A 26,594-nucleotide genomic window follows, 5' to 3' on the forward strand; every position below is an offset into this window, starting at 1 on the left:
TAAAATAAGAAATTTGCACTGAATATTTATTTTGATAAACATTGTGTACTCCAAACAACTACGTGTTATTTCAGTTGTAAGCCACAATCTTTTGGAAACAACGTCCCAAGAGCTCTTGTCATCATAAACCCGACAGTCAATGCACCACCACGGTCTGTGGACATAGCTTTCAAGTGCAAAGCAGATTATCAGAAAAGACACATTGCCGACCTCCTTAACAACCTGGACAATGCTCAACTCCAGTAAAAATGCTTCATATGTCTGCAATTTAGTTGTCTTAGTGCCATTGTAATAAATTAATAGAAAATATATCTTTTTTCATTGGAAAGTCTATAAGAAAATGTACAAACATCTAACTCCGAAAAAGGACCAGCTGTTTCGGCGACAGGTAAAACAAGCATTTGAACAGAGGCAATAAAACCCAAACATCCAAACAAACAAAGAGACAAACAAACAAAATGCAATCAAAAAACCCCCACTCCACCAATGGCAACTGTGTAGGCAAACATGGAAACATCTGCAGTAACAGGACCTTCCAGGGAGGCTCACTGCAGCTTGTGCAGGGACTCTACAGGGTGGGCAGAGGACAAGCACTCGGGCAATTCACCAACCACAGTGTGCACGTGCAGGTTCTAGAACAGTCAAAGATTAAACAGGAATCCTGTGGCACAAAGCTCGTGCTGCCTGGCGATGGCACCAGGCTCCATTCTGTCTCCAGAGCACACCCTGATGACTCCAGGCCGTGCAGGTTGGCAGGAGCCCTGGGCATTTCCCTGGCACACGGTGCTCTGCTCTCCCTCGGGCTGCAGTGAGTCCCTGCTCCGTATTCACAGTGGGAGACCCTCCCCAGCTCCAAAACAGGCCCCATGTGACAAGCTCGGCATGACAGGACAAGCTGCTTAGAAGTTTTCGTCTCTTAATAAGGGGAGATTTTTTTTAGGAAAGGAAAAGGTTTTTCCTAGAGCCAAGTCTTATGATTTCACCCTGAGAAGTCCCAAAACAGTAAAATCAGAAGCTGCACTTCAGCACAGAGGCAGCATGCTGCTAGAAGCTGAACAAAGCAGTCTAGGGGATAGACCAGCCTGGTGGGTTGCTCCTGGGAATTTTCACACTTGCAGGGAGCAGGGGAGGGGAAATGGCCGTGGCCAGTGGAGTACTGCAGAGGGCAAGCCCGGCACTGAGGCTTGTACAAAGCCAAATCCCACTCCAGGCACATTCCAAGCCCAGCTTTCCTGCCCACCATCTGCTGAGTGCTTGTGAAGGAAATACTCCTGCTTTGGAGCATCTCCTGGCAGCAAGGGTGTTCCACCAACACTGCTGCAATGGCATCAACAGCACTGGCTCAGGGCAGGGAAAAGGTTCAGACAACCCAAACTGACAGACCCAAGGGAATTCCTGTCACCCTCTTCCCCTAACTTCATGGATCTGGCCCTGTTTTGGCTGTCACGGGATATCAGATAAACGTTTTGGATGATCATGGTTGAACCACCAGTGAGACTGACTCTTTCTTGGAATAATTTGTGAAATCCCCAAACTATCATAACAATTTGGGGGGAAAAAAACCCCACCTTACTTGCCTTTTACAAAGGTTGCCCATTCACTCTGTAAATGGCACAAATGCCTAAGGAGCATTCATTAACAGACTCTTGTTGGGAAGCTGGGAGGGAAAGCTTGGCTCTTCTTTTTTTTTTTTTAATACAATACACATGACATTCAGTGAATTCAAAACAATTATGTAGTAAGTCTGAAAAGAACATTTCCAGTTTCAAAACCCAGGAGAGGCTTGAGGGGAATGTAACCTACAGTACTATCTCAATTTTGCTCATGCTTGCTTTGACTTTCAGAGCAACTGATCTAAACCAGTATCTGCCCAGCCTTTGGAATGACACACAGAATCCTTGCTTTTCAGTCTACCTTGCCACTGCAAGGTAGCATTTTTGATCCTGTGGGGAAAAAAACTTAATTACACAAACAAAGTAGCCATCAGCAATTAGAATAATTTGGCAATGGGGACAGGCAGAGATAAAGTGGGGAAACAAACCCGAGTCCTACTGGCAAGGCTGACATTGCTGGAAAAGCTTGTCATGATGTCTTTCACACTTCCCTCCTGCCCCTAGATTTCTTAGAACAGCCACAGCCTCCAGAAACGCCTTTGTGGTATTTCTGGGCAACAGATAGAAATATCTCTGAATGCTAGAAATGCTTTCAGTGCTTTACGAGATAATGTTTAATTTCCCAGCTCCAAGAGATGCCCCTGTAAAGTCCTGATTCACTCTGATCTGCCTTCATTACCCAGGTACTGGTTTGCAGCAGGGGGAAAGGAGATACAAGACATCCAACTAGTGCATTGGGATTCCCACTTTAGTTCTTTAGCCACCTGGAAAGACCTCATCCATGTCTCATGTAACTCTTACAGGAGGACTAAGACATAATGTCTTAAGCTTGAGGACAGGATCAGAAAGCAACACACAGCAGAGCAGTCTGATCCTGTTCCCTCTGGTGTCCTGGGAAAGGTGAGGACAGCTCACGCTCTTGGATGCTGAATAAGGTAAGTCCCAGGATTCCTACTTAAAAATTGGAAGCCTTGAATTGGGATGGCTTTAACTGGAAACCATAAACTGATCCCGAACGTTGCTAAACAGAGAGAAAGGCTGTATGGGAAAGGCTGAGAAAATACATGTGCTAATTGACATTGCTCTCCTTCTAGCCTGCAGCTGCTTGTTGAAGGAAAATTTCCTATTTGCACAACCGCCATTAAAAATCCTTGATCCATATGAAAAACACAGTTTTCTGAGGAAGCAGAAATAGGTGGTTTCATCAGTCTCTGTTGGCCTGTTTTGTCCACTCCTTCTGTCATCTCTTCCCCAGCTATGTGCCGTGGGTTGCATGTACAACATACACCCCAAAGAGCTTGATCAAACCTCACAGAAGCTTTAGGAGAAATGCTTACTGTCCAGTTATGCTTCCCAGCATCCAGGTAATCACTGAAACACGCTCTTTCTACCCCAGATTGTCAACCAGTCTTTGAACTGGCATCCCATGTCTATGTGAGCAGCTAGTTACACTATGGAAAAGAAAAAGTCTTCAGACAACTTAGAGGCTGGTAAAAGCAATAATCCTCGATGGTCTTCAGACCAAGAACTCCCCTTTAAGAGGCAGCACTAAAGTCAGTCTGTCCCAGGGGTGCTGATAAAACCAGCACCTGGTGAAACAGCTCAGACCTTGCTCAGCACTGCGAGAGTCGGCCTCGGTGCCCGAGCCAGCCTGAGCTGGCGAGCACAGAACACACGCTGGTCACAGAGGAAGGCTTTTCTGTCACATGTGGCCACGCTAGCTACTTACAGTGAGATTTCTTTTCGAACAGCAACAACAACAACAAAATGCTACACTGGCAGCGCAGGCGGGCGAGGCCCACGCAGAGCGGTCAGTAGTCCGTCCGTCCGTCCGTCCGTCCCACAGGGCAGTGCTGGCGGCCAGGAAGCACAGCAGGGTGTCCTCACAACTTCATTTTCTTCACCACAGGAATTGGCAGTGCTTGGTAGATTTTAGCTGACTCCTCGTTAGTGACCAGCTTCACCCAGACGGGGCGGAAGCTGCCTTTGAAGCCGACAAAAGCCATTTTCTCTGCAAATCGGAGCAAATACACTCAGAGTGTGCCAGGACTGCAGCAGAAGCCCACCTGTGTGCGTGGCTACACCCCATGGCTGGAGGGGTGTGGGTGCACAAGAGCCAGTATAACACACACACCCCCAGATGGAACCATGCCCAAAGCTCACGGAGCTGAGGGCAGCGATGGGCACGGGGAGCTGCATTCTAATGCAATGTGTGATGCTCTGAAATCAGTATGTTTTGTGCCATCTAATCAGAATGCTTCAAGAGAAAACCAGCTGAAAACAAGTTCAGACAAGTAAAAAATCCTGGTTTAGGGCATTTAGTGGGGGAAAAGGCTCAACGTTCCTATTATTAAAAGGAATAATAGTTAATTGTTTCTAGTTAAAATTAATCTGGAAAATCAAACCCCCTGAATTATTTACTTCTAAGAACAACTGCCAGAGTTCTTTTTCTATTTACAGTTTCAAACTGAGGTTGTTACCCAGAGCTCCAGTGGATACAACCTTCCTGAATAAATAAATTACTGGTCCCAGGATGTTTGAGCACATGCTGATAGAAACAAGCAAGGCAAAGTTTAGAAGCAGAAAAAACGCCCCTTTACTGGAATCATGGGAGGTTAGAACTGAGTTTTTAAAAAAGTGGTTACCTTTTAACCTAAAACCCTCTCCTGCTCCAAGTTTCTCCAGTATTTTAGTCCATGGTCCTCTTGAAATTAATCTTCCTTTAGATGTCACCAGCACTATGGAGCTGAAGGAAACAGAGATGAGTAAATGGATGGAGTCAGAACACATTCCTCATTTGTTTGTCCTGAGCACTGGTAACTCCTGCCTGTCTGTTCAGACACCCATGAACTACAGCAGCTTCAGCTTTAATGGCTTTCAATGCTTTCCAACAGTTTGGTCATAGATTATTTTTCCAGTCATGCAAAACACATTAGAAAGCAGACAGAAGCCACACTTTTTATTTTTAAACATGGTTTTCTAGGATGATTTAAATGTTTCCAACCTGCAGTTCCATCCTGCTTTGCTCAGAAAGACCCATCTTCTCCCTGAAATGCCCTTAGCAACTCTCAAATGATTTCTTGTTCTTTCATTAGCAGGTTAATCCTGAAGTAATTCACTTCTCTGAGACTTCTGTTGGCCTGATGCTTTTCCTTTCAGTGTGCTGCTGTTTAAAAAGTGTATTAATATTGTACCACCATTCCTGACCAGGACTGGATGTAGCCTGGATTGAGATTGGGTTTTTTCTAAAGCAGGATGATGGTCTCTCTGAAAAGACTTCTCATTTTTTGGATGAAAGAAAAGTGAGCAATTACCATGCTTCCCTGAAGTAACTACTGTGGTGTGATTTTTGGAACGTCTAGAATTATTTAAGACAATAGAAACACATCTGACTGCACCTGCATGGCACTCTGCTCAAGCTTCCCCCAAGTCTCTAGAGCAAATGCCAGAACAATATTGATCTGCCCACAGCTATTTCAGATGATTCGTCAACAAAGCACTCATATTTGCATTAAATGTTACATATCAGATTTCAAATCCAAACAGATTTAATAACATTTAAATGTATTCACTGCCCAGGAGCACTCCACAGGCTAATGTGGGAGCAACCCCTTTGGTTAATGGATTTCTGATGTGGTTCCAATTCTTCCAGCAGAAGAAGCCATTGTCCCCCAGGATGCAGGAACATTTTTTGGCTACTTACCACCCATTTCCAAAACTCTGCATTCCTGGCTGCCCATACTTAAAATATAAAAGAATCCAGCCTTTAGGTCTGTGCAGGGGAATGTGCAAAGAGGAATGTATTTTATTAGTGGAATTATCTGCAATTTGAGAGGACATACAGGCAGTAAAAATGTGCAAGCTGTGCACATCTGTATGGATCTGTGCTTTGTGAATTTGTCTGCAGTTTGTCTATAACCCACAACATAAATGTAGCTCTGCAGTTTACTAATCACATGCAGCTCTGCAAATTATCTGGGGCTCAATCAGTCTCTAAATCAAAGAGCTTGCATCCTGCTGCTGCCTGCATGTCCTGCTCACATTTGGGCTCTTTTGGAGTCATCAGGCACAAAACCACATTTTTGGGTGTCTGGCCTATGTTGAGTGATAAAATCCAGGAAGGAGATGAGTGTTATGCAGCATTTTGTACATTGCACCTGAGTGACAACAGATTATTTACTCACTGATCTTTGATGCTGTTGACATAATTTTCTATCTGTGCTGGGATTCCTTGTAGAATGGAGTTTTTGAATGTTACTCGATCAACAACTTTTCCATGGTGTCCGTCAATCACAACCAGCTGGATACCCTCATCAGTGAGGAAAAACCTGACACCATCAACCTGTGCAGGGGCAAAAATATTCTTCATCTCTCACAGTTACACAGTTGCAAACAACCACCTGTAAGAAGCACTGATAGTCTTGAGTCATGGGACTGCTCTTTCCGTCAAAGGGCAGAGCTCCAGGTCCCTGAGGTCCAGCAGTCCTGCCTAACAGGAGAAGTTACAGACTCTTCTTTTTTTTTTCCCCCAAAACACAAAGCAGAAGTGACCTGAATTTGACTCTCCATGGTAACTTTGTAAAGAAGCTTTCTATGAAGATGAAGCAAGTGTCTTAAAATTGCACCCCATTAAGGTTGTTGAGAGGATTTGCTCACCTCAATGTATGCAAAGTCATCCTTCAGGTGGAAATACTGTTTCTTATAAGTTTCTATTTTCACTTCTATTAGGTGGTCCTTGGTCTTCTGTTTGCAAAACGAAAAAAACAGATTTTCTAGTGAGAATGTCCATTACCTGAATGCTGCATTTTCAATGAAAACATTTCAAACCTTGAAATTCAATCAACAAGGAAGCAACCTAATAAGCACTGACTTGCCAAATTAAATTGCTGATGAAACTGGGCACAATGGTAACCTCTCTGCTCATCCTGTCACCAGTTAAATTGTTCCACCAAATGGCAGTGATTCTTACTTTGCAGAACTGACACATAGCTCTCCAAGGCTTTGCTGTGCATTCCTGTTTCAAGGGTGGTGAGTGAAAAAACCCAAATAACAGATTTGCTGCTTCCCCCCCCAAACCAGACTGGATACAAGAGACTGTGTTGTGCATTATACAAATGAGAAAAATTCAACTCAGCTATGCAGTCCCCTGTCTGTCACTGCTGTTCTTGCAGCCTGGAGGAGCTGGAGGCTCCAGAGTCACATTCCCTGGACCGACTTGTCTTCCAGATCATCAGTTTTCACCCTGTGCTTTCAAGCACAGCACATCACTTCAGAGCCCCAAAAGACCAAGTATCCAGCTTCAACCCAAGCCTCATGTGCCTCTCTGCACATTGCAAGAATCTGTTTCATATTATTTCACATGCCTGAACCATTTCAGAAAATCAGGCACAGCATATACTGACCCTGGCCCAAAGTTTTTCTATGTCTGTGGGCACAATATGTGCCAGATTTACACAAGCAATGATTCTGTGATAAGAAATCAGCTGCTTTACCAGTTGTGCACTAGAGAGCTTCTTTGGCATTGGCACTTCCACTATTGGTGTCTCAATGTACTTGGGATAGGCCGTGGCTTCACAGTCGCTGACACCAGCTGTCTTTGGGATCACAGCTTTGATTCTTATTCGTTCACAGCCCTTTACAGAGCAGAAAGCAAATTTCTCCTTCTCATTCTGAGCTTTGAGCTTCAGAAACAGCAGCCTGCAGGCAGGAGAAAAAAACCAAACAGCATGCTTCAAACCTTTTGTGCAAAAGAATACTGACCCCCAGTTTTGGTGGACTCCCTCCTACGCTTTGCAGTAATTTTCATTGCAGCCCTTGGCACCATGTTTTACAGTGCCCAACATCCCACATGCAAATAAAAGGGAACACTCATCTCAGAAATGCTTTAGGGAGCTCAGGGAAAGTAAAACAGAGAAATCAGATAGCACCTGAACACCCTGGGAGCTCTATTCTATAGTGATACGTATATGTAGAAATACATGCACTGTGTTTTAGGTCTTTCTTTCTTTCCCATTATTTTAATCCTTTAAAGTAACAGGTTTTACACTTAGTTCCTGTGCATCCCCCTCATGGTGTTTATAATAGTTGCTGTTCAAAACAACGAGGGCTGTGCATGTCTTCAGTTAAGTTTCATGGTCTGCACTTTGCTTTTGTCTTTCTTTTTTTCTTTTCTAATTTGTATTCACTTGGCAAAGCATTTCCCAGAGTAATTGGCAGTGCAGCAGAGGCTGTGAATGACTGGCAGCCATGGGAGTCCCAGGAAAATTAAACACTGGTCACATTCCCAGAAAACCTTTCTGGTTTTGTTGCGATCCCTGCATTAGCCAAGTGGCTCACGATTCCAGCAGCATTCCCAAAGCATTGTCCAAATCAGCAAGGCCTGCTAGCTTACCCAGTGTCCTCATCCCAGTAGTAGTATCCTTTGGTGGGATATCTGTGCTCCAATTTCTCCATTTGGGAGGTTCTGTAGAAAGTTCCAGTTTTGTATGTTTTCTTCAAGAGACGGTTGTGGATGTCTGAGAGAATGGAAAACGTCGTCCCTTTAGGATAGCAAAACCCTACTTGGATCCAGTCATTCCTAAAAATAGCAAAGACCTGCATTGTAACAAGCTATAACATAACTATTATTTTCCCGGGCGTGCTGGAAGCCAAACTAAATAATTCACAATAAGTTTTTTTCCTGTCCAGTTAAAATTTTCATGGTTTAGAATGGATCAACATAAATTAGACACAACAACCATGGGTTAGTTAAGCAATGCAGGGCAGATCTGCTCCTGACTTCTACACCTGTGATTTCCATGTCACCAGGAATGAATCAGCTCTGAACTTCCAAAAATGAACTGTGTTATCTTACAGGGCTTCCCAGGGGAGGAAACAGGAATCTGAGATGTCTCCTGAAAAGATGGTGAACTCAATGGACTTCCTGTAACAAGAATGTTCATTCTGGAAGAGCTCATGAGGTGATGACCTCACCCATTAAAAATGTGCAGTTACATTACTGGGCTGGAATGCTGGAACTCAGATCACTCACTTGTTGAAGTTGATGAGCCATATGGCCAGCTCTTCAGGGGCTGTCTTGTCCCAGTGGATGGTGTAGCCTTTCCTCAGAGTTATAACTGGCTGATACTGCTGGTAATGAGTGCTTTTGCTCAAAGCCCCTTCCAAGTAGAGTGGGTGATTGTGGTAGTCATTTTTTATTATTTTCATTTTCAGGTTGGCTGGCTTGTAGGCTTGGATGTATATCTAGATGGAAAAAAAAAGAAAAGATCACCAAGGGTTTGATGAACTACACTGAAAGGTTCAGATACTCAATAGATGTGAGCTGGTGCAAGCCCTGCGTGCTGGGCAGGGACTTGTGTGCTGTGAACTTATGTTCAATTCCTTAGGCTTCTGTTTCAACAAAGCAAACTGTTTTCAGAAAAAAAAAAAGGCTCATTTCCTCATCCACTGAGTTCAAGTGCATGTGCCAGAGGCTGCAGCAGGGCTGAGATATTCCACAGCATCCTGCAGCCCTCAGCAGCAGGACAGTATCTACCTCAGACATCTGACTTGTGCTGAACAAGGACCCTTCTGTCTGGATTTCAGAAGCCTGAAACCCAGCTCAGTGGTTAGAAATTGGCTGTAGTGGCACTACACAGAAAAACCCCAACTGTTGCAACACCCGAGACAAAACCAGGCACTCTCAGCAGAGGAAAGTGAGGGCTCTCATGGCAGTGGCACTCAGCACTCCTGTGGTGGGAGGAATGGTTTGGTGGCCACGCACGGGATGAAAGACCAGGAAAGCTGAAGTTTAATTTTGACTGATCAGCACATTTCCCATAACACTGTGGGCAACACTTCCCTCCATAAATCAGGGAAAAATAACTAGCTGACAGCCCATGGATTTATGAATATTAATCTGTGAATGGCCATGGAGCTCTCAGGAGGCTTCAGGCAGAAGCTGTTGGAGCTGTCAGCAGCCAAGGCCAAAGTTTCTGAAAATATACCACAGTATTTCTCATGTTCAAAGCCACCTGTGCAGACATGCTGATAAATAAACACTGAGCACCCTAAAGAAAGTCCATTTCTAAAGGTCCAGCTTTAAAGTGCCAAGAAATTTAAAATAAGCCGAAGTGATAATGATACTGCAAGGTAAGCAGCCTTACCTGAGCAAAGTGCCCACTGCAGATGGAACCTCTCCAGTCAGGCACATCAATGCAGTCAGGGTGCTTAATCAACCAGTTATCTTCTTTGATCAGGTATGAGCCTGGATATTCTGACACAGAACCATCCACATCATGAAAAACTGATGTTTTGTCACCATCCATATCCAGATCATTGAACCAGGGGCCAGGTTCTCCAAAGAAGACTCTTGAGGTAATCTAAACAAAGCAGTGAAACACATTTACATCTCCAGAAAGGAATTCATCACTTAGAGTACAAGCAAAGGATGCCTTTGGCCACTACAGCGGCTCAAATCACCGTCTTCTGACTTAAAAGGTGCGTTTGACTTGTCAGGCAGAGCAGACACACATTTCCCTGCTGTCCATGGGGGAAAGGCTAAAACAACCAGAATTTCAGCCTCGGCAGTGGGAAGGTTTGTTTTAAAATTCTGGAGGAGGGTTCAAGAGACGGGACAATTTCACGAGAGCCACTTCACTCATTGTTGGCTAACACAGTTCTAAGGTTCCAAAGCCACATGAAGTCACACCAATGTGGGGAATAGTCAGCGACCTCCTCTGGGAAATGGCTGCTCAGGCAACTTCTGACTGATATTTTTATCCAGCATAGATAAACATCATGTCACCAGCCTGCCTCGTGCAATGTGAGAGTGACCAACCAACACTTATAGGGGAATTTTGCCTTTCCCATCATGTTTGGCACCTAGTCAGCACTTTTCCTGACCTGTGAGCAAGCCTGCTAGTTTTTTTGAAAATTAGGCAACACACATAATTTCAGCCCAACCACTTTATTTATTTATTTGTTTGTAGTGTTTGGCAGTTGGATTCAACAGCTGCTAAAGGTGAACCTCAGCAAAGCAGTTAGCACGTATTTGTGCAGGCAAATACAAAAATAACTCAAAAGAACAGGCCCTAGGACGGGTTCAGACCAGCACCCAGAGGTTCATACTGTAATTCAAAGTTTGGCAAACCCTTTTTGGCTGGACTCTGCTCTCATTTATGTCTGCAGAACTGGAGTCTGGAATTACCCTGGTGTGCAGGGCTGCAGAAGTACCCTGCATCAGCTCAGTTTCACTGGCTGTTCCCCAAAATCAGTATTTTCTGCTTCTAGGTCAGTCAGGCCTTTCAGAACAGACTTCCTTCTGCTGTTGCTTTTATATTATACCACTGTTGAAAATAAAGGGGGGCTGATTCTTCAGTTTCTGAGTTGTACAGAAAAGGAAATTATTCCCTCCATTGTCACTATTTTTGGTTTGTTTTTTATTTTTACTGACACCTGCACCTCTTTTGCTGCAAACCTGACAGAGAATTGCATTTTCTTGCTATCGCACCCATCCAATTCCCTTTTTCCTGTTGTTGTTAAACTTCTGGCAAAGACAAACGCCAAGATCTTACATTTTTCCCCGTTTTGCCCACAACCCCATTTCCAAGGCTGAAAGGGCTTTCTGGGAAGGGTGACTCACGGGGACATCTTCGAAGTGGATGCCGGTGACGTTGTTGTTGGGGCAGCTCTGCCAGGCGTTGTTGAGGCGGAAGGCCAGGGCGCTCGTGTGCCGCCCGTCCAGCGCCGCGAACTTGCGGAACGTGCAGTTCTGGACGTTGATGGGTCCGTCGTAGAACTGAATCCCCCGGATGGGAAAATCCCTAAAATACATTTGGAGGAGACAGAGAGACTTGGTCATGACACGTTAGCATCAGCAGGAGGTGTATTCTAGACACGCACAGTCCCACAGCGCTTGTTTCTCAGCTGCATTCATTTCTCGCAGCCCATAGGATGCCTCCGAAGTTCCTGCTTTGGAAGAGAAGGGATTTCCCTCCTTTTCAGCTCTGTGAAGTCCTCTTATCCTTGCAAGTTCAGCTCACGTTCTCTTGTGTTGAACAGATCATCTTTATTTAGTCTGTGCTCCTCCAGGGAAGGAACTTACAGCAATGCCAAAGCACTGACCTAAAGATGAATAAATTCGTGTTTGCCATCAGAAATGAGTTCTGCAGCAGTGAAACCCGAAACTCAGCAGAGCTGTGCAGACTCTTTGGGCTGAGTAATTGCTGGGCTAAAAGAAGGCCCACCACATCTTTCAAAGGGATTTGGAGAGAAGCATTGCAAATCAACTGCAATAAAAAAAGTGGTTTTGAAAACAAGGAAAGGTCCTACAGTCTATAAAGCTAAGAAGAGTTGAAGGGGCAGATTAATTATTCTTTATCAGCCTTTTCTGATAGCATCTACAAGGTAAAGATGACACCAATTAAATGATCAAGATGCTTAAGCTCTTTAAGAGGCTAAGAAAAGACATTTCAAATTTCACTTATGATAAATAAATTTGATCCCTTCCTCATATGATCCCTTAGAGAATTCCTGCCTGCTCCAGTGCATTTGTTCTGAGTTTCTGCATACAACATCCAAGATGAGGTATGTCTATATATATGTGTGTGTGTGTAAAGGATGTTAGGAGAGTCATAGCAGATTGGGTTTTCATGATTGCTATGGTTTATAATAAGCCCCCAGCATCACTGCTGACAGCAAAATTGAGGCCTGCAATATGGCAGAAAAGCATCAGCTGAGCTGTTTCTCACTGTGGGGCTACTGTTAGGATAACTGTGTTTTTAGGAAGCTAAAGCACTGCACTTCCAAACCCATCTGTAGGACTAAGGTCTAGGAAGAGGCCACACATGAAGTTCACTGGCCATTTCAAAACTACTTAACAAAGGCATCAAAGTCCTTTGCAGGAGCAACTGTAACAGCAGCACTGAGCACATCCATGACCACAGTCCAAGCCTAGGAAGGGGCTTCTAGGAGCCTTCCTGGCAGCTGATGGAGATTGTCGCATTGCTCAGCACTGCTGATCACACATACAGAGGTGCCCTGCTAGCACAGAGTCCTCTTGCTGTCCTCTCAAATCCTCTTGCAAAGGGGAGGGGGAAGGAAAGAGGAGCTTGATGTGTCTTGGCAGCCTGCAAGGATGTACCTGCCAGCAGCAGCTGCACAGTGAGGGCTCTGGGATTGGGAGACATGAAATGAAATCCTTTCTGTGAATGGTTATTAAACTGAGCAGCGCTGAGGAAACCACATTGGGCTGGAGTTTGTGCTGGGAGCAGGAACAGTGAGTGCTTTGATGTGCTGAGCTCAACTTACGGGCCGATGGGCAGGGTCCTTCCCCGGTGATCCAGACCTCCAGGCCCCCAGATCTCATTGTCTATTGTCTCGGTGCCCAGGTTTCCACTCTCACCAACAAACAGGCTGTTCTTGATTTCTTGCTTTGAGCCATCATCGTGAGGGAAGGTCCCACCACTAAGAAGAAAGGGCTGGAGGTGAAAGGGCTGCTCACACCCAGCCCCACCACTGTGCCCAGCTGCCACACAGCCTGTGCCACACTCACCTCGCCAAGGTCAGGCCAATGCCGTTGTCAGCAAACCTGCAACGAGAAGAGAGATGCTTCAGAAGAGATCGGGTTTGCTTTGGTTTATCATGTCAAACTACAACAAGCAAGCCAGTGGAGGACAGCAGGGATTAATTACTATAAGTGCTCAGAGGGAACTTGGGTTTTTCGAGACTTGCTCCCTGTCCAGTTTTAGAAGATCTCTTTCGGCCCATCTTGCAGTGTATGCAGATCACATGAAGCAGCAGACACGCACCCGATTGCTCCAGCTGGGGTTAAGATGGTGATTATTAGCCACAGTTTACTATGATAAACTTTATCAGTTGCCTGATAAAGCTTTATCCCTTTGTCTATGATCACACACTTTTCTCTGTTAGACAAAAAAATCATGCTTATTTCCCTCTCCAACTAGCTTTTATTATTTAATGGTGCTTTGCCTTACACGCTGTGCTTCCCTTTCTTCATGTTTCAAAAGCTGCTTCCATAAAAGAGCTTTGCAAGGAGATAAAAAGAGAGAAGCTTGGCTCCTCTTTCATCAACAGGAATACAGAGATCAGAGCTTCCTCATTAAAAATAAAAGCAAAAATTAGAATATCATTCCATTTTGTTGAAATTTCAAGATAAGATAAACCAAAGTTGTTGTTCCATGACTCCTGCTTAGAGAAAGGCTACAGAGAATTGATAGTTTGAGTCAGTCTTGATGGTGTCTTCACACCGGAGTCACTTCCCACGTCTGTCACTGATCCTGGCAGTGGTTTGGGAGCAGATCCCCTCACTGTGCTGCTGTCTGTAGGTGGCAGCCCTTCCCATCCTATCGCCTCCTTGCTTCCCTTCAGGCCACATTAACGCTGGCCTTGTTAATGGGATACATAAGTCTTTTTGTGGCAATAGAAATGGAAATGACTCTGGCTATAAAGACAATTACAGTTTGATGGCTGCTTCCTCCAATTCACACACACTCGGAGATTTGCTGCTGGAAACTCATAAAGCACTCGGTGTTTTAGCACCCTCCACACGCTGCCTTTGCTCCATCAGCAATGCAAATGTCCCAGTGACCTGAGTGGGATCTGTGAGGACAACACTTGCTGGCCACAGAGCGGGCTGGATACTTGTGAGTCATAAGAAACACAAAATGTATTGCCCAATAAAACATTTCTGACTGTCCTGCTACAGACCCATTCTCACCAGGTCCCTATTGCCAGCTTATCCCACTGGTTGCTTTAAGAGGTTTGGGTCACATGAAGGTAAGGCAGCTCTGGGTGGGAATTGGACACCAGATATCAGCATGGCAGCCATTCCCACCAGGATTATCACAATATGCCTCCTAAAGGGCCTTTTTCCTTTTTCTCCTCCTCGCTGGGATTGATATCACAAGCCTGGCTCAGAAACAGAAACTGCAGCAGATCATCTGTTTTCAAGTGCAAAACAAATATCTGCTCTGGCCAGCGCAGGAAATGGCCTTCAAAGAGCACAACACACACTTGCCCAGACTCTCTCCCTTGCTGCTGTGATGCATAGTTTCATGTCTGCTTCATCAGTACCTGCTTATTCAGCATAACACTGAACCACATAAAACTGATCTGTGACCAGGCTGAGCCAGGAAAGGTGGTGCATTTCGCTGTTTTCTTTGCAAAGCACCTCATTTTTCAAGTTAAAAAAAACAGGTTTTTTTTTTTAGTTTTTTGCATCTGTGTGTCTGTGTCTGTGTATTGTGACCATTTCTGAATGCTGGTCAGCATCACACAGAGAAACAATCTGAGGGATCCTCAGCTCAGACAAAGCAGGTTTTGTTTGTGTAAAATAATGCCTGTGCTGGCTTAACATTTCACCTTTATTCCAATCTTGGCCATATGAAAGGTGCAAAGCGATATAAATAGTCTGAACCACAGCTATGCTTGCCATAAACACCAGGCTGAACTCTGAGAGTTGAAATAAGGCAAAACTCACTGGCAGTTGTCCAGCCACACATCTCCACCTCGCAGCCAGGCCCCGTGATCCTGATTCTTGTAGGCAATAAAGCGCTCGATTATTGCAGGTTCCCTGGGCTTCAAAGGATCAGCGTCCTTGTGTGGGCTGTACCTGCAAGCAGAAGGAGAGAGGAAAGGTTGGTGAGGGAAGGTGGCCTTGCTCGCTGCATGGCCCTGCTAAACATCTGGTTTATGGCAACTCAGGAACAGCTTTGGGACCACAGTCCATCCACGTAGCATGTCTACTCAAGCTGTGATGGCCAGACCCAGCTGCCAAGGGAAGGAAGGTCCAGGCAAGGCAGTTGTAAAGACCTGCTCCAAGTTTCCTTTCACCTTTCCGGTATTGTATTGCTGATATATTGCTGAAAGCATGGAAAGTTTATTATTGCTCCCAAAAGTTTGTGATTTTTTTTTTTTTATCCCTTACTGCTATCCTTTAGCACATTCCTGTTATTTAGATAAATATCCTTTTGTTTTCCCTTTTGAGCATTCTTATCTCCTAACTCTGGCTATACTGTGGCCATGAGTACCACTGCCAAATTTTTCTTGCTGTGGAAAGAAATTTAAAAATCTTGGAGAGGGGCTGAGAGTATGTCCTTCACTACTCCCACTACACAGGACACACGTACAAGATTTATTAACCCTGAAGTTCTCAGTGTGATGAAATATTGGCCTGATGTAGCAAAAAAAGCAGAAGTAGAAACTGCAGCGATGTGTGCCCTCAGCTGCTCCCCGACAGCCACTGCTTGGGCCACAGGATCGGAGCAGGGTGATGCTGAGCTTGGCTGTCATTTACCCCATCCCAAGGCACCACTCTCCTTTCTGCTGTTGGAGGAGCATCCTCCATCACACCACACAGCTTAGAAAACCTGACAGATGAGTATCCAACTCTGTGCCAGCAACGGATGGTCCAGAGATTAAAATTCATTCCTCACCAATGGATAGCGAGGCCAAGCTGTCAAATTGCTAACAGATATTCAATAGCACTTTGCTTTGCTTAATAAGCTATCATATCAATCTAAAACTGAGCATCAGGCTGATAGGGTTCCAGTAAATGAATATTGCTTTGGCAGTTTCATCACTGTGAATTTACATTCAGAGAGAGATTTAGTATCAGCTCTTGTGAATTCCCCAGGCATTGTTAAGTACAGATATCTTGAGATGGATTCCAATTTCATTCATATCCATGATAACTGGAGGAACACTACAGGGTCCAGAATTTGACTTGGACATTTCATGCTGTAACTGAAGGCAGAATAATCTCTCCAACTCTGTCACTGTCCATCCCAGCTCACAGTTTGCCGCAGCCAGCCCAACTTTAGTCATTTATTCAGCGGCTCAGTCTTGACAGGTGAAAAGTGGAAAATGGAATAAATAACCTGAGCTGCAGCCTATGCTGGTGGGTAATCCCTGAGCACAACCATGACTTCATTATGAATTGTTTGGCTTCCAGGGGCCATTCCTGCCCTTGTATGGCAAGGGAGAAATTGCCTTTTGTAACCACTAACTGCGCCTGCGGCAGCAGGCAGTTCCCCAAGGCACGTGTGCATGGAAAAGCAGCATCAGGCTCCCAAGAGCAGGCTCTAACAATAACTCTTAAGTTATTTTTTTAGCAGCTACTTTTACCATTGAATTAATCAATTAAATTAAGTGAACATTAAAATAATGTAAATAACATTCACTTTTGAACATCTTGTTAGCACCAGCTGCTAGCCAGGGCACCGGGGTGGTGTGGATAACTGATATCTGAGCTCCTGGCTGGGCTCCCCTGGGGAGGAAGACTGATCTCACCCCTGTCATGCTTGCCCAGTGCATGACTACAGTAGTCTGGGTAACCCACACACCAGAGATGGGAAGGAGAAAAGGATAAAGTTGTCATTCTCCCCTGCTGAGCAGAGGCTTTCAGAAGGTTTCTCTTCCTTACATGGTTTCTTCTGTCAAGAAACGCATTCGTGGGGGAATGTAGGTTAGGGTGCAACTGGAGGCAATTGGTCTGTCAGGAAAGAAAACTATGAAATTTGAGAATATTTAAGTCCTTTTACATGTCTGGGGGTTGGTAACTAAGTTAAGAGCCAGACTCAACCTCTAATGAGATAGAAGGGTGCAAGTGCAGTCCTTTCATCAGCCTCCTCTGGGGCCACCTCTGGGGAAAAGAGTGGGAATTCTCAGAAGCCACCAGACCACCAGCCACCAGCAGTAGGTCTGCTGATATGATACAGTCTATAGAGAGGTTTCCAGTATTTCTAAATTACTCCATTATACCACACAGGGGCTGTGCACAGCAGCAGAAAGGAAGGATTGCTCTGCATGTTTAATTGTGAATATTATTGCAGGGTCAGACCTGGAACTAGACCGAAATCTGAAATCAAAGTGTGAGCCTATGCCATAAGCCCTTCCTGTTCAAGTGGGTCCTAAAAGAATGAACAAAAGCAATAGCATTCCCAAGAAATATTAATTTCTTATTCCTAAGAAACTCTTGCAGCAGGTTCTGCCCAGAGGGACTGCTGACCAGGCAGTGAATTTTCTTGCTTATCTAAAAAATTCAAAAGTCAATGGAGCACCCTAGAGCAGATGTAACATCGACACCAGCTCAGCTCAGAGCTAAAGAACAAGCATGACTCCAGAGGGGTGTGGGTGTTGAGGGTCCCTTATAAAGGAGAATGGAGAGATGAAGTTAGAAATGGCAAAATGTATCTAAGTGAAGACCTTTCCTCAAAAAGAGCCACCCCAAAGGCATTGCAATGATTCTTGTGAGCTTCCTTGGGGCAATATCATAGCTTTCAGTCAGTGTTTTAGAGAAGTCTTTTCCAAACCAAGCCATGCAAAACACTTTACCTCCCAGAAATCAGCGTCAGGATAGGTCTTTTGTCCTTGGCAGAGGCTGGGGTGGTTTTAACGCCATTATCGATGATCATTCCAGCCTAAAGGGAAACAAATGCAATTATCTCAGTATATTTATAAATTTTACAGCTCTTTCCATCTCCAGACTCTAGCTCCAATTGTTCTAAGCCAAAGTCACTCACATGATGCTAAGAACAGCTTCTGTTAATAGCATCTGAAACAGAGGGCTGCCAGGACTATCCAGACCTGCATATACCCCCCAAAATTGTGGCACATTTCAAAAGCTGCACTTTTCTCATAATTGCATGTATTCCCATACACATGAACCCTCTGCTGCAGTCTAAAGCCCTGAGCAACACACAGCCCCACACCATGGCACGCCAAGGGAGCAAATACGCAGAGAAGGCGATTAGACACAGAGGCCGTATTTATCCCTCTAGAAGCTGTTCAGTTAATTGCCAGCGTTGGCAGGGCAGGTGTATAATTAGACAAGCTGCCAACAGATGCTCCTGGAGGCAGTATTTTGGGAGCACAGAGGCAGGGAAGCAGCCTGAGCAGAGGGGAGAGCCGCTCTGGATGCCCAAGAGGCAAAGCGGAGCCGGTGCTGGTGGGCTCCGAGCGCTCCCACGCCAGCCCGCGAGCTGCCTTATCTGCAGACCCAAACAAGCGTGCAGGAGCTCTGAGAGAAACAGAAGGCACAGGCACTGACAGCTTGCAGGCCCCGGGAGCTGGAGCGAGGGGAGGGCGTTTGTTCCGAGGGCAGCGTTCCCGTTGCGCGCAGACTCACCCGGTAGTTGGAATGCGCGCGGTTGTTGGAGAACCTCCCCATCGGCATGTGCTCGGAGTAGCCGGGGGAATACATGCCTGCTGAGGGGCCTGTCGGCACGTGGTGCAGGACAAACCAAAAGCCTGTTTCCTGAGAGAGAGAAGGGACATCTGAGACTTCGCTGGTCTGCACTAGTCCCAGGAGAGCTCAGCAAAGCCACAAGGCGTAAGCCAGAAGATTTCAGGGGAAATCACAGCCCTTGACCCATGTAATGCTCTGCAGCAAAGAGTTTAATGCACATGAACACTGACATTCACCCTTCTGATCTTCAGGGTGCCTTAGGTTAAGTTTTGGCATCCATATTGAAGCATAAGTGAGACTTTTGAAACTTAAAAATCAAATAATTTTTATTTAGTTACCTAAAGATTTATCAAGGAGTCCTAATCTAGGTACTCGAGATTTGGAAGCTTTGGAAAGACCACATCTCTCTGGTTTAGGCTTGGTTATCTTGTTTTTATGTCTTGTTAGGACAATAAGGGCTCCTGATGTGACCAAAAATGCCTGTGGAATTAGCATTAGGGCTGTCTGAAATTTCAGAGCACCATTATTGTACTGCAATCAACAATATCATTGCCAAAGGCTTCTCTGTGTCTCCACAGTCACATTTATTTAATTTATTCAGGCTGCACACTGTGAAATTTTGTTAAATCCAGCTCTAGAAATGGCAAGTGACAAGAAGTGTGGAGTGAAAGGGAAAACATTATTTTTATTGGTGGCACCAGCCACATTAATGCATGTCTCGATCAAGAAGCTTCAAAGATATCTGTGTCACAAAAGCAGGTTTTATCCCAGTGAGAGCCTCCCTCAGCCTTGCAGGGCTGTCGCTGGCCTGAGCTGTTACCAAATAAGAAACTTGTGCACTCACTTCAGATCCAGCAGCTGCACAGTTTATAAGGTTGTTGTGTGGGTTGGCTATCCAGAAGGTGGATACGGCACTGCAGGTCAGGAAAACAAAGAATAACGTGAAAATGACACTTCTGAGCACACACCAGAGTCACCCATCAACTGCCCCAGCACGGGCAGGGCCGATACCTCCCCAGATAAGGGGTCCTGCCTAGGGGCAAAAGGAATGTGTTTTTTCTTTATTTTCTCATACCTTGTGTCCTCTGTGGTTTGACAGAGAATATGGCCTTATCTTTTAAAACACCGAGTATTAAATGAGGAATTTCGACTGCAATTCCAAGCCTGCTATGAAGCTGTCAGATGTCAGTCATATTTTATGATAAGGTAAATACGTTGTTGCACAAGTCACAGAAAAGAACTTTGCCCCCACATAAGCCCTCAGGTTCATTAGAGACTTGTTTAATCAAGGGACCCAATGAATTGCCTCTTAAGGGCTTTCCAAGTGTACCCCAGTGCCTTTCCCAAGAGCTGCTGTGATTCATTAACTTTATTTGCTCCCACCCTCCTGCACATTTCTTTTGGGACAAAAGCATTTCATTTGTCTAATGCACATAAAAGACTCTTAATTGAAAGATTCCCATCAAGGAGGACAGATCAATCCATCACTGTCCATCCTGTGACATACAGCACTCATTAACCAACAGGCAAGGGAAGCAAGCAGCACTCAGCCAGCAGACTGACCCCTAAATTTGCTGGGTGAGATATGCCCTTCTGCAGCATATGCACCTATGGGACCCTTATTTTAATCTTGCCATGAGGGACTTCACAGAGGCTTTAGGCCAACGGATTTTGCTGATGCATTTCCGTTTGTCTGACTTTATCAAGAAAACATAGCAAAATTTTTCTATCTTGGGCGTGGGACTGGCCTAGAAATAAACAAATTTGGATTATTTATAGACCACCTCCTGCTGCATAGGCAAGGGCAAGGACAGTGTATCTCCACAGTGACCTGTCTTCCAGCCTAATCCCATTCCTCAGAGCCACATGGATTGGGCAGGTTATGGTGTCATTTGGCACAATCCTATTGTTTTCATTCCTAGCAGCAACTCCCTGCCTGTCTCTCCCAAGCTGATGGAGCCACAGCTGGTGCTCATCCCCTGTCCCTGCACTGGCACTAGTGTTGGTGTACCTGTGCACTTCCAGGCTGGATGAGCCCAGTGCAAAACAAGCTGTTTTTCTGATCAGACCTTGAATTCTTTTATAAAGGAAGACAGGGCAGATCAGAGTACCAAAACACCTTTCCATCAGAAAACACTCATTCATGTAACAGTCTTCAAATGACACACAAAACATGTCCCTATGACTATTAAATGAATTATCAGTGGAAAATGAGCACAATGGCTGATTAACCCTTATTTTAAGAATGGGGACATTAGGTGTATTTTATAATACAGCTGTGAAAAACAGCCTTGCATGAATCCCTCTCTTTCCCTTGCCAAACTAAAGAGTTAAAAATACCTTTGAACAAAACTGCAGTTTATTCTGAGGACAAAATGGATGATACTGAAATCTTTTCAAAATCAGCTGCCAGCTGAAATGAGCACGAATGTAAGAACACAGCCCATTCTGAACTCAGCGACTTTTTGCTGAGCCACTGGGTTCAAGACTCCACGAGGCACAAGGCAGGGCTGCACACTTTGAAAGAAAGGTTTCCAATATTTTGGGTGGGAACCACCTCAGTGGACTTTATGCAAAAAATTTAAAGTACACCCTAGGTCCGTAGGCATCTGAACAGCACAGGGATAAAGACCCCAAGGAAACTGCTCCCCCAGCTTTGGGGCAAACAGCCCAGACCCCTACAGACAACTACATAATCACATACACAGAATGGTGTCTGTTATGGCTTGTGCAGCAAGTGCTGCAAGGAGAAGGAAGAGAAAAGGAAGGCTCCCACTCACCTGCAGTCCTGCCTGGGCTTAGGGATGTACCCCGGGTAAGCTCCCTCTGTGATCAGCTTGCACATCCTGCTGTCGCGGTCGGAGGGGAGCAGAGTGCTGGGTTTAACCAGCAGCCCAAGGCAGTGGTCAAACGTGTTGCGCTCTTCTGGTCCATCCTCCGTAAAAAAGCAATGGCCCAGAGCATCGTACCCCACCACGTCCTTCACCTGCATGCACACAACAAAGGTCAGTGCTCAGGTTTTGTGCTTCAGCCACTGCATAATTAGAACAAGCTTTGCAGCGATGGCACATAGGAGCCTCAGTACCCTTTTGAACTCAGGGTCTATAACCAAAGCCAAGAGCAAGATCCCTCTCAGCCCTTAAGAGCTTATAGTCTAAGCAATAACTCTAACACTTAATTAGAATTTGTCATCACCTAGGAAATGCTCATTCCATTCTTTTGTTTGCCTGTGAAATCAGAGACTTTCTTAGCATGAGGCTGGAAAAAACACAGGGTGGGGGATGAAGAGAGGAATTAGATGTTCAAATCACATCTGGGCTCATTCATCTTCATGTGGAGTTACATGAGCAGCTACATAAAATGCAACTCAAAAATGCAGCTGAGATGAAAAAATATTTTTCCAGGCTATCAGAGAGGCAGAAAGTTGTTTTCCAGACAGGCTGGCTTGTTTTAGGTTTGACCTGATCTTTTTTTTCAAGTTGTTGACAGAAGCTTTACGTGACCCTGAGACAAATCAGCTGGTGCTAATCAATGCTGCTCTGGTTTTGGTTTGGATGTTGTTAACATCGGGACACTGCTGGTTGGACACAACCACACCCCTCACACCACTGGAAGATCTGAGACCAGGAATGTGAGTTTGAAGCCTAAAAATACGGCTGGGTGGGAAGCAACAGCCCTTAGACACACAGCAAGTGTGTCCAGAAAGTCAGTTATCAGTGGATGTATCTGGGATATGGAAAATTATTTCGGGCCTCCATTGAAGGTCTGGATCTCCTGGGCTCTTTCCTTGCTGCTCCCATCAGCCATCATCCATCAATCACCTTGGACTCAGGAAACATCCCTAGTGAAGGTTAACCTGCCACTGATGTGTTCTTCTAAATGCTTCTGATGAAACAGGAATTGTCTGGGCACAAAGGACTCTACTGACCTGGACAGAAGACCTGCTCATCTCACTGTCACTGAGACACCTGGGCATTCAAGTGCTTGAAGCATCTTTGTCACCTCAATGCCTCATTCCCAAGGCAAGGGGCACCAATTTCAAATAAAATCCCAGGATTAGTGTTGAAATGATTACAAATATGTTTTCACATGAGAAAAAACACTTTGCTTGCCAAATCTATTGCCAGCTTACAACCACACAGGCTTCTCTTACGTAGCATCCGTGCTCCAGTGTAAACACTCAAATCTCTGAGCACAACTCATCACAGTAAATTAAACACTGCTAAAACAACCTGCAAAATGCATTCCTTTAAGCTACCTCACTGAAATTTACTGCTGACTTCCCTGGTCTAATAAAATGATAGATTTTGCAGGTTTGGGCTTCTTTATTTAGTGTAAAACACATGTACTAAACTGTCCCCCCTTGGAAGCATGAACTATCCCAGCCTTGTTCTGATAAAGGTTTACAGGACAGAACATTTCAGGAGAGGGAGCAACTTTCAGAAGAAGGTTTCCAACAGGTAGAGGAAGTCTTTTAACCACAGAGATGTCAGAATTCCACAGAAACTGCTGCCAAATCCTATTAGCTTTCTCTCACAGGACAGTAATACCAAAAAGACACACAAGCAATGGTGTTGGGACATTTAGATGATGGAAGCAGTTTCCCCAGAGAAATGTTAGCCATTCTGGCCATTTATCTTTCCAGCCAGCACAGCCCTGCTCCAGGACAGGCACATGGAAACCTGCAGTGACCAGACTCAGCTGGGGAAAAGCAGGGGAGTGCCATCCCAGGGGATCCCATCTCCCAGAACAGTGAGAGAGGACAGCAGCAGGGTGAGAGAGGCCTGTGCACTAGCAGAGAGGCTCAGAGCCAGCAAACACCCATTGTTCCCCTAACTCATCCTTGAAAACCCACAGAACAACGAGGAGAAATCAGCCAGGAATCTGGTCCCTAAGGCATTTATCACCCTCTCTTTGATTAATTATTTCCCCATAAGCCATCTGTCAGTCACCTCTGAACTTGTTTCCTGTGTGTGTTTTCATGCACAAGCCCACTACTGAAATGCTTGGATAGCAAATGAGATGCTTGTTCCAAAATCACTTTTCTAACATATTTAATTTTTTCTTTGATTAAAACCTTGCTAATAGTCCATAATCGTACATTAACCATGAGTAATTTAGAGCCAGATAATGCCCTTCCTGGCAAAACAACTGCTGTGAAGTATAGCTGGATTAGTAAAAGCAGATAGCACTGAAGCTGTTAGACAGCACGACCTCTTATTCCATGAAGTGCAGGTCTCCCCTGGATCCTGCCAGACTATTTACTGACCCCCATTTAATTTCCTTCCCCAGTGGCTGTTTCTATTTTAGCTTGCACACTGGGATCCAAAGGAGAGAGTGGGAATCAGAGCAAAGTTTAATCCCTGGGATTGCAGTGGTGTGACTAGGTGGTTTTTTGGCCAATATAGTACAGAAAACATTGGGTAACTATTGCACTTTAAAACAATATTTGTGGTGAGAAACTAATTTCTACAGATTTGTTTCAGCTAATATGAATTTACAGACAAGAACAGAATAACCCACCAATGAGGTGAGCTAATGTTGAGACAGCTACCTCTAACAGACTCTGCAGAGCCACAGAAAAATACCTGTCATCAGAAACAACTGGATACTCTTTTCTCCTAGACTTTTCACCATCTATGATTATCCCTGAAGTGGTATGAGAAAAGTGACAGCAAAGGAAGCAGGAGAGCCTGTATGTGAATTACCAGCCTGCTTTAATGGCAGTAAAAAACAACTGATGCCCCTCTCCCATTTACTAAAACATTTGCACAGGTACTCTACAACACTGGTGCAAGAAGCAACTCTGAAATCAACAGCTGAATGTTAAGGACATCCTTAATGCTGTGCAATTTTGAGGTTTAATAGTCCAGCTAGAATTTTTATGGCTATTCTCAAAGTTGGTTTGTGCACACCATTAAGGCAAATTTCCCTCAGCTAAGTACATTTCAGATCCAGGTGATGTCAGAGGGAATGAATGCTACCTGGGGAAAGACAGAGCTCACCTCTGTTTGCACAAATAGTGTTCTTGCATGTAGGAACAGGTGATGCTGCCCAAGTAAAAAGATAATAGGCAGCTGGGAAATGTTTATAATAACTACTGGAGTCATCAGAGACCCATGTGGGTGTCTGTGAACGTATCCAGAGAAGGAAGACAAACGGAAGGAAATTAGGGTCAGAAAGCAGATGAGGAGATTGTGGTGGGATCACCTGCTGAATCAAGGCATGGAGCTGCTGACTGCAGATGAGTATCAGAGCCATGAAACAACACCTAAGTGATGCAATGTTTGGAGCACGTTTGCTGTGATGCAACTGAACAAACTTGATCAGATTTCTTTAAGTCAGTGGGGCTTTGTTTTCAGCCATCAGCAATAATGATGAGGTTAAAAAAAAAAAAAGCCAAAACAAGTATAAATAGAATTTTATATTCACACATTTTGATAAACTAAAATCAACAGGGATTATATTGGCTAACTAATGTCCTAAATTACAAGATTTCTCTTGAGTGCTTCATCATGGAGGCAAAGTATAGTCATTTAGGGAATTGTGGTTGTTAATAACAGCAAGAGAATCAAGTTGCTTTCATCAGCTACATCAGCCTGTCTAAATTTCACCATGCCATCTTGGCTGGAAAATCTTGAACACAAGGGATTCCTGTGCCAAGGATCCCCCATGGCACAGCTGTTGCCCAGAGAAAGCATGAGAGACAAAACTATTTCCAAGTTCTCTGCATGAACCCATCCATCCGACTGATAAGAAAAATGCCAGGCTCTGGGTTATTTGGTTTGGCAACAGGGAATGAAGACCTCACATTAGATCCAGAAGCAGCTGCAGCTCCTCAGCAGCTGTGCAGCCTCTGTGCAGCCAGAGGATGTGCTCACGGTGCCACTGGTGCCAGCCCATCACAGTGGGACAAATGAAACCTGCAATGCTGCCCTGCCACCCTGCACGTTGATTGTGTACTAAGCCCCTGTACTGGCAGCTGCAGATTGGGCAGACGCCACATGACCCTGAGTGGTTTATATAATTTGTACAGTAGAATGTCTCTTTAACTCAGAAGCCACGTTCATTTGGTAGGTTTTCAAGGTCTTGTCATAAACTTAGAAGGACAGAGGTCAAACCCAAAACCTCAGATTCATAAATAGCAGATAAAAGCTGCTCTGCTTCTGGAACTGCAATTTTAGTGCCTTTTGTTCAACTTCTGTGCATTTTAATTATGCCTGGGACTCTCCCTTTCAACACTGGCACTTCTGGAGGTGTGAACTCCTAATGCACAGTGACCATCCAGGTTACAACTGCCAATGATGTGTTTCCACTTAAAACTCTTATATATAGTAGCAGGGCTCTTGACAGTACAAATTCTCCTCTTCAGAGCTTGGATACACTTTTTTCCTTTTGGAATACACTGCCACTTCACTGAATGAGTGAGAGTCCTTTGCCTAGAGAAATCCCACACCTTTGAGATTTCCTTCTTGAAGATCATCCAGTCCCCCTGGACTCTTCTGCCCTTCAGGAACTGCCTCCCAAGGGACTCTGTCAACCAGGCTCCCAAACAGGCCAAAGTCTGCCCTCTGGAAACCTAGGGCAGCTGTTCTGCTGACCCCACTCCTTACTTCTCCAAGAATAGAAAACTGCTATAATTTTGTGATCTCTATGCCCAAGACAGCCTCTAACCATCACATCACCCACAAGTCCTTCTCTGTTCACAAACAACAGGTCCAGAATCCCTACCCCAAAAACAAAGGCATCCCTAGATATGGGGAGATTCTGAACATGTTCTTGACATCTCTGGT

At 44.8% G+C, this 26,594-nt stretch overlaps 1 protein-coding gene across 8 annotated transcripts in view; it reads right to left on the reverse strand.

Moving 5' to 3' along the window:
* LOC121670061 (cell migration inducing hyaluronidase 1) overlaps window positions 1-26,594 on the reverse strand; it is a 105,005-nt gene continuing 78,411 nt past the window's right edge. For all 8 annotated transcript variants that reach the window (XM_042039809.1, XM_042039815.1, XM_042039808.1 and 5 more), the window contains 16 exons: window positions 21,582-21,787; window positions 19,646-19,715; window positions 18,742-18,870; window positions 17,949-18,034; window positions 15,094-15,225; window positions 13,147-13,182; window positions 12,903-13,058; window positions 11,236-11,416; window positions 9,758-9,973; window positions 8,644-8,855; window positions 8,005-8,190; window positions 7,106-7,310; window positions 6,270-6,356; window positions 5,798-5,955; window positions 4,259-4,359; window positions 1-3,624 (listed from right to left, as the gene is read on the reverse strand). In XM_042039809.1, coding sequence (XP_041895743.1) covers window positions 3,497-3,624; window positions 4,259-4,359; window positions 5,798-5,955; window positions 6,270-6,356; window positions 7,106-7,310; window positions 8,005-8,190; window positions 8,644-8,855; window positions 9,758-9,973; window positions 11,236-11,416; window positions 12,903-13,058; window positions 13,147-13,182; window positions 15,094-15,225; window positions 17,949-18,034; window positions 18,742-18,870; window positions 19,646-19,715; window positions 21,582-21,787 — 2,289 coding nt within the window. In that variant the 3' untranslated portion in view covers window positions 1-3,496. The remainder of the gene's footprint in view (window positions 3,625-4,258; window positions 4,360-5,797; window positions 5,956-6,269; window positions 6,357-7,105; window positions 7,311-8,004; window positions 8,191-8,643; window positions 8,856-9,757; window positions 9,974-11,235; window positions 11,417-12,902; window positions 13,059-13,146; window positions 13,183-15,093; window positions 15,226-17,948; window positions 18,035-18,741; window positions 18,871-19,645; window positions 19,716-21,581; window positions 21,788-26,594) is intronic.

Source organism: Corvus kubaryi, unplaced genomic scaffold (assembly GCF_017639235.1).
Source record: "Corvus kubaryi isolate FWS band 111438036 unplaced genomic scaffold, C.kubaryi_AGA036_p1.0 37394, whole genome shotgun sequence".
Lineage (NCBI taxonomy): Eukaryota > Metazoa > Chordata > Aves > Passeriformes > Corvidae > Corvus > Corvus kubaryi.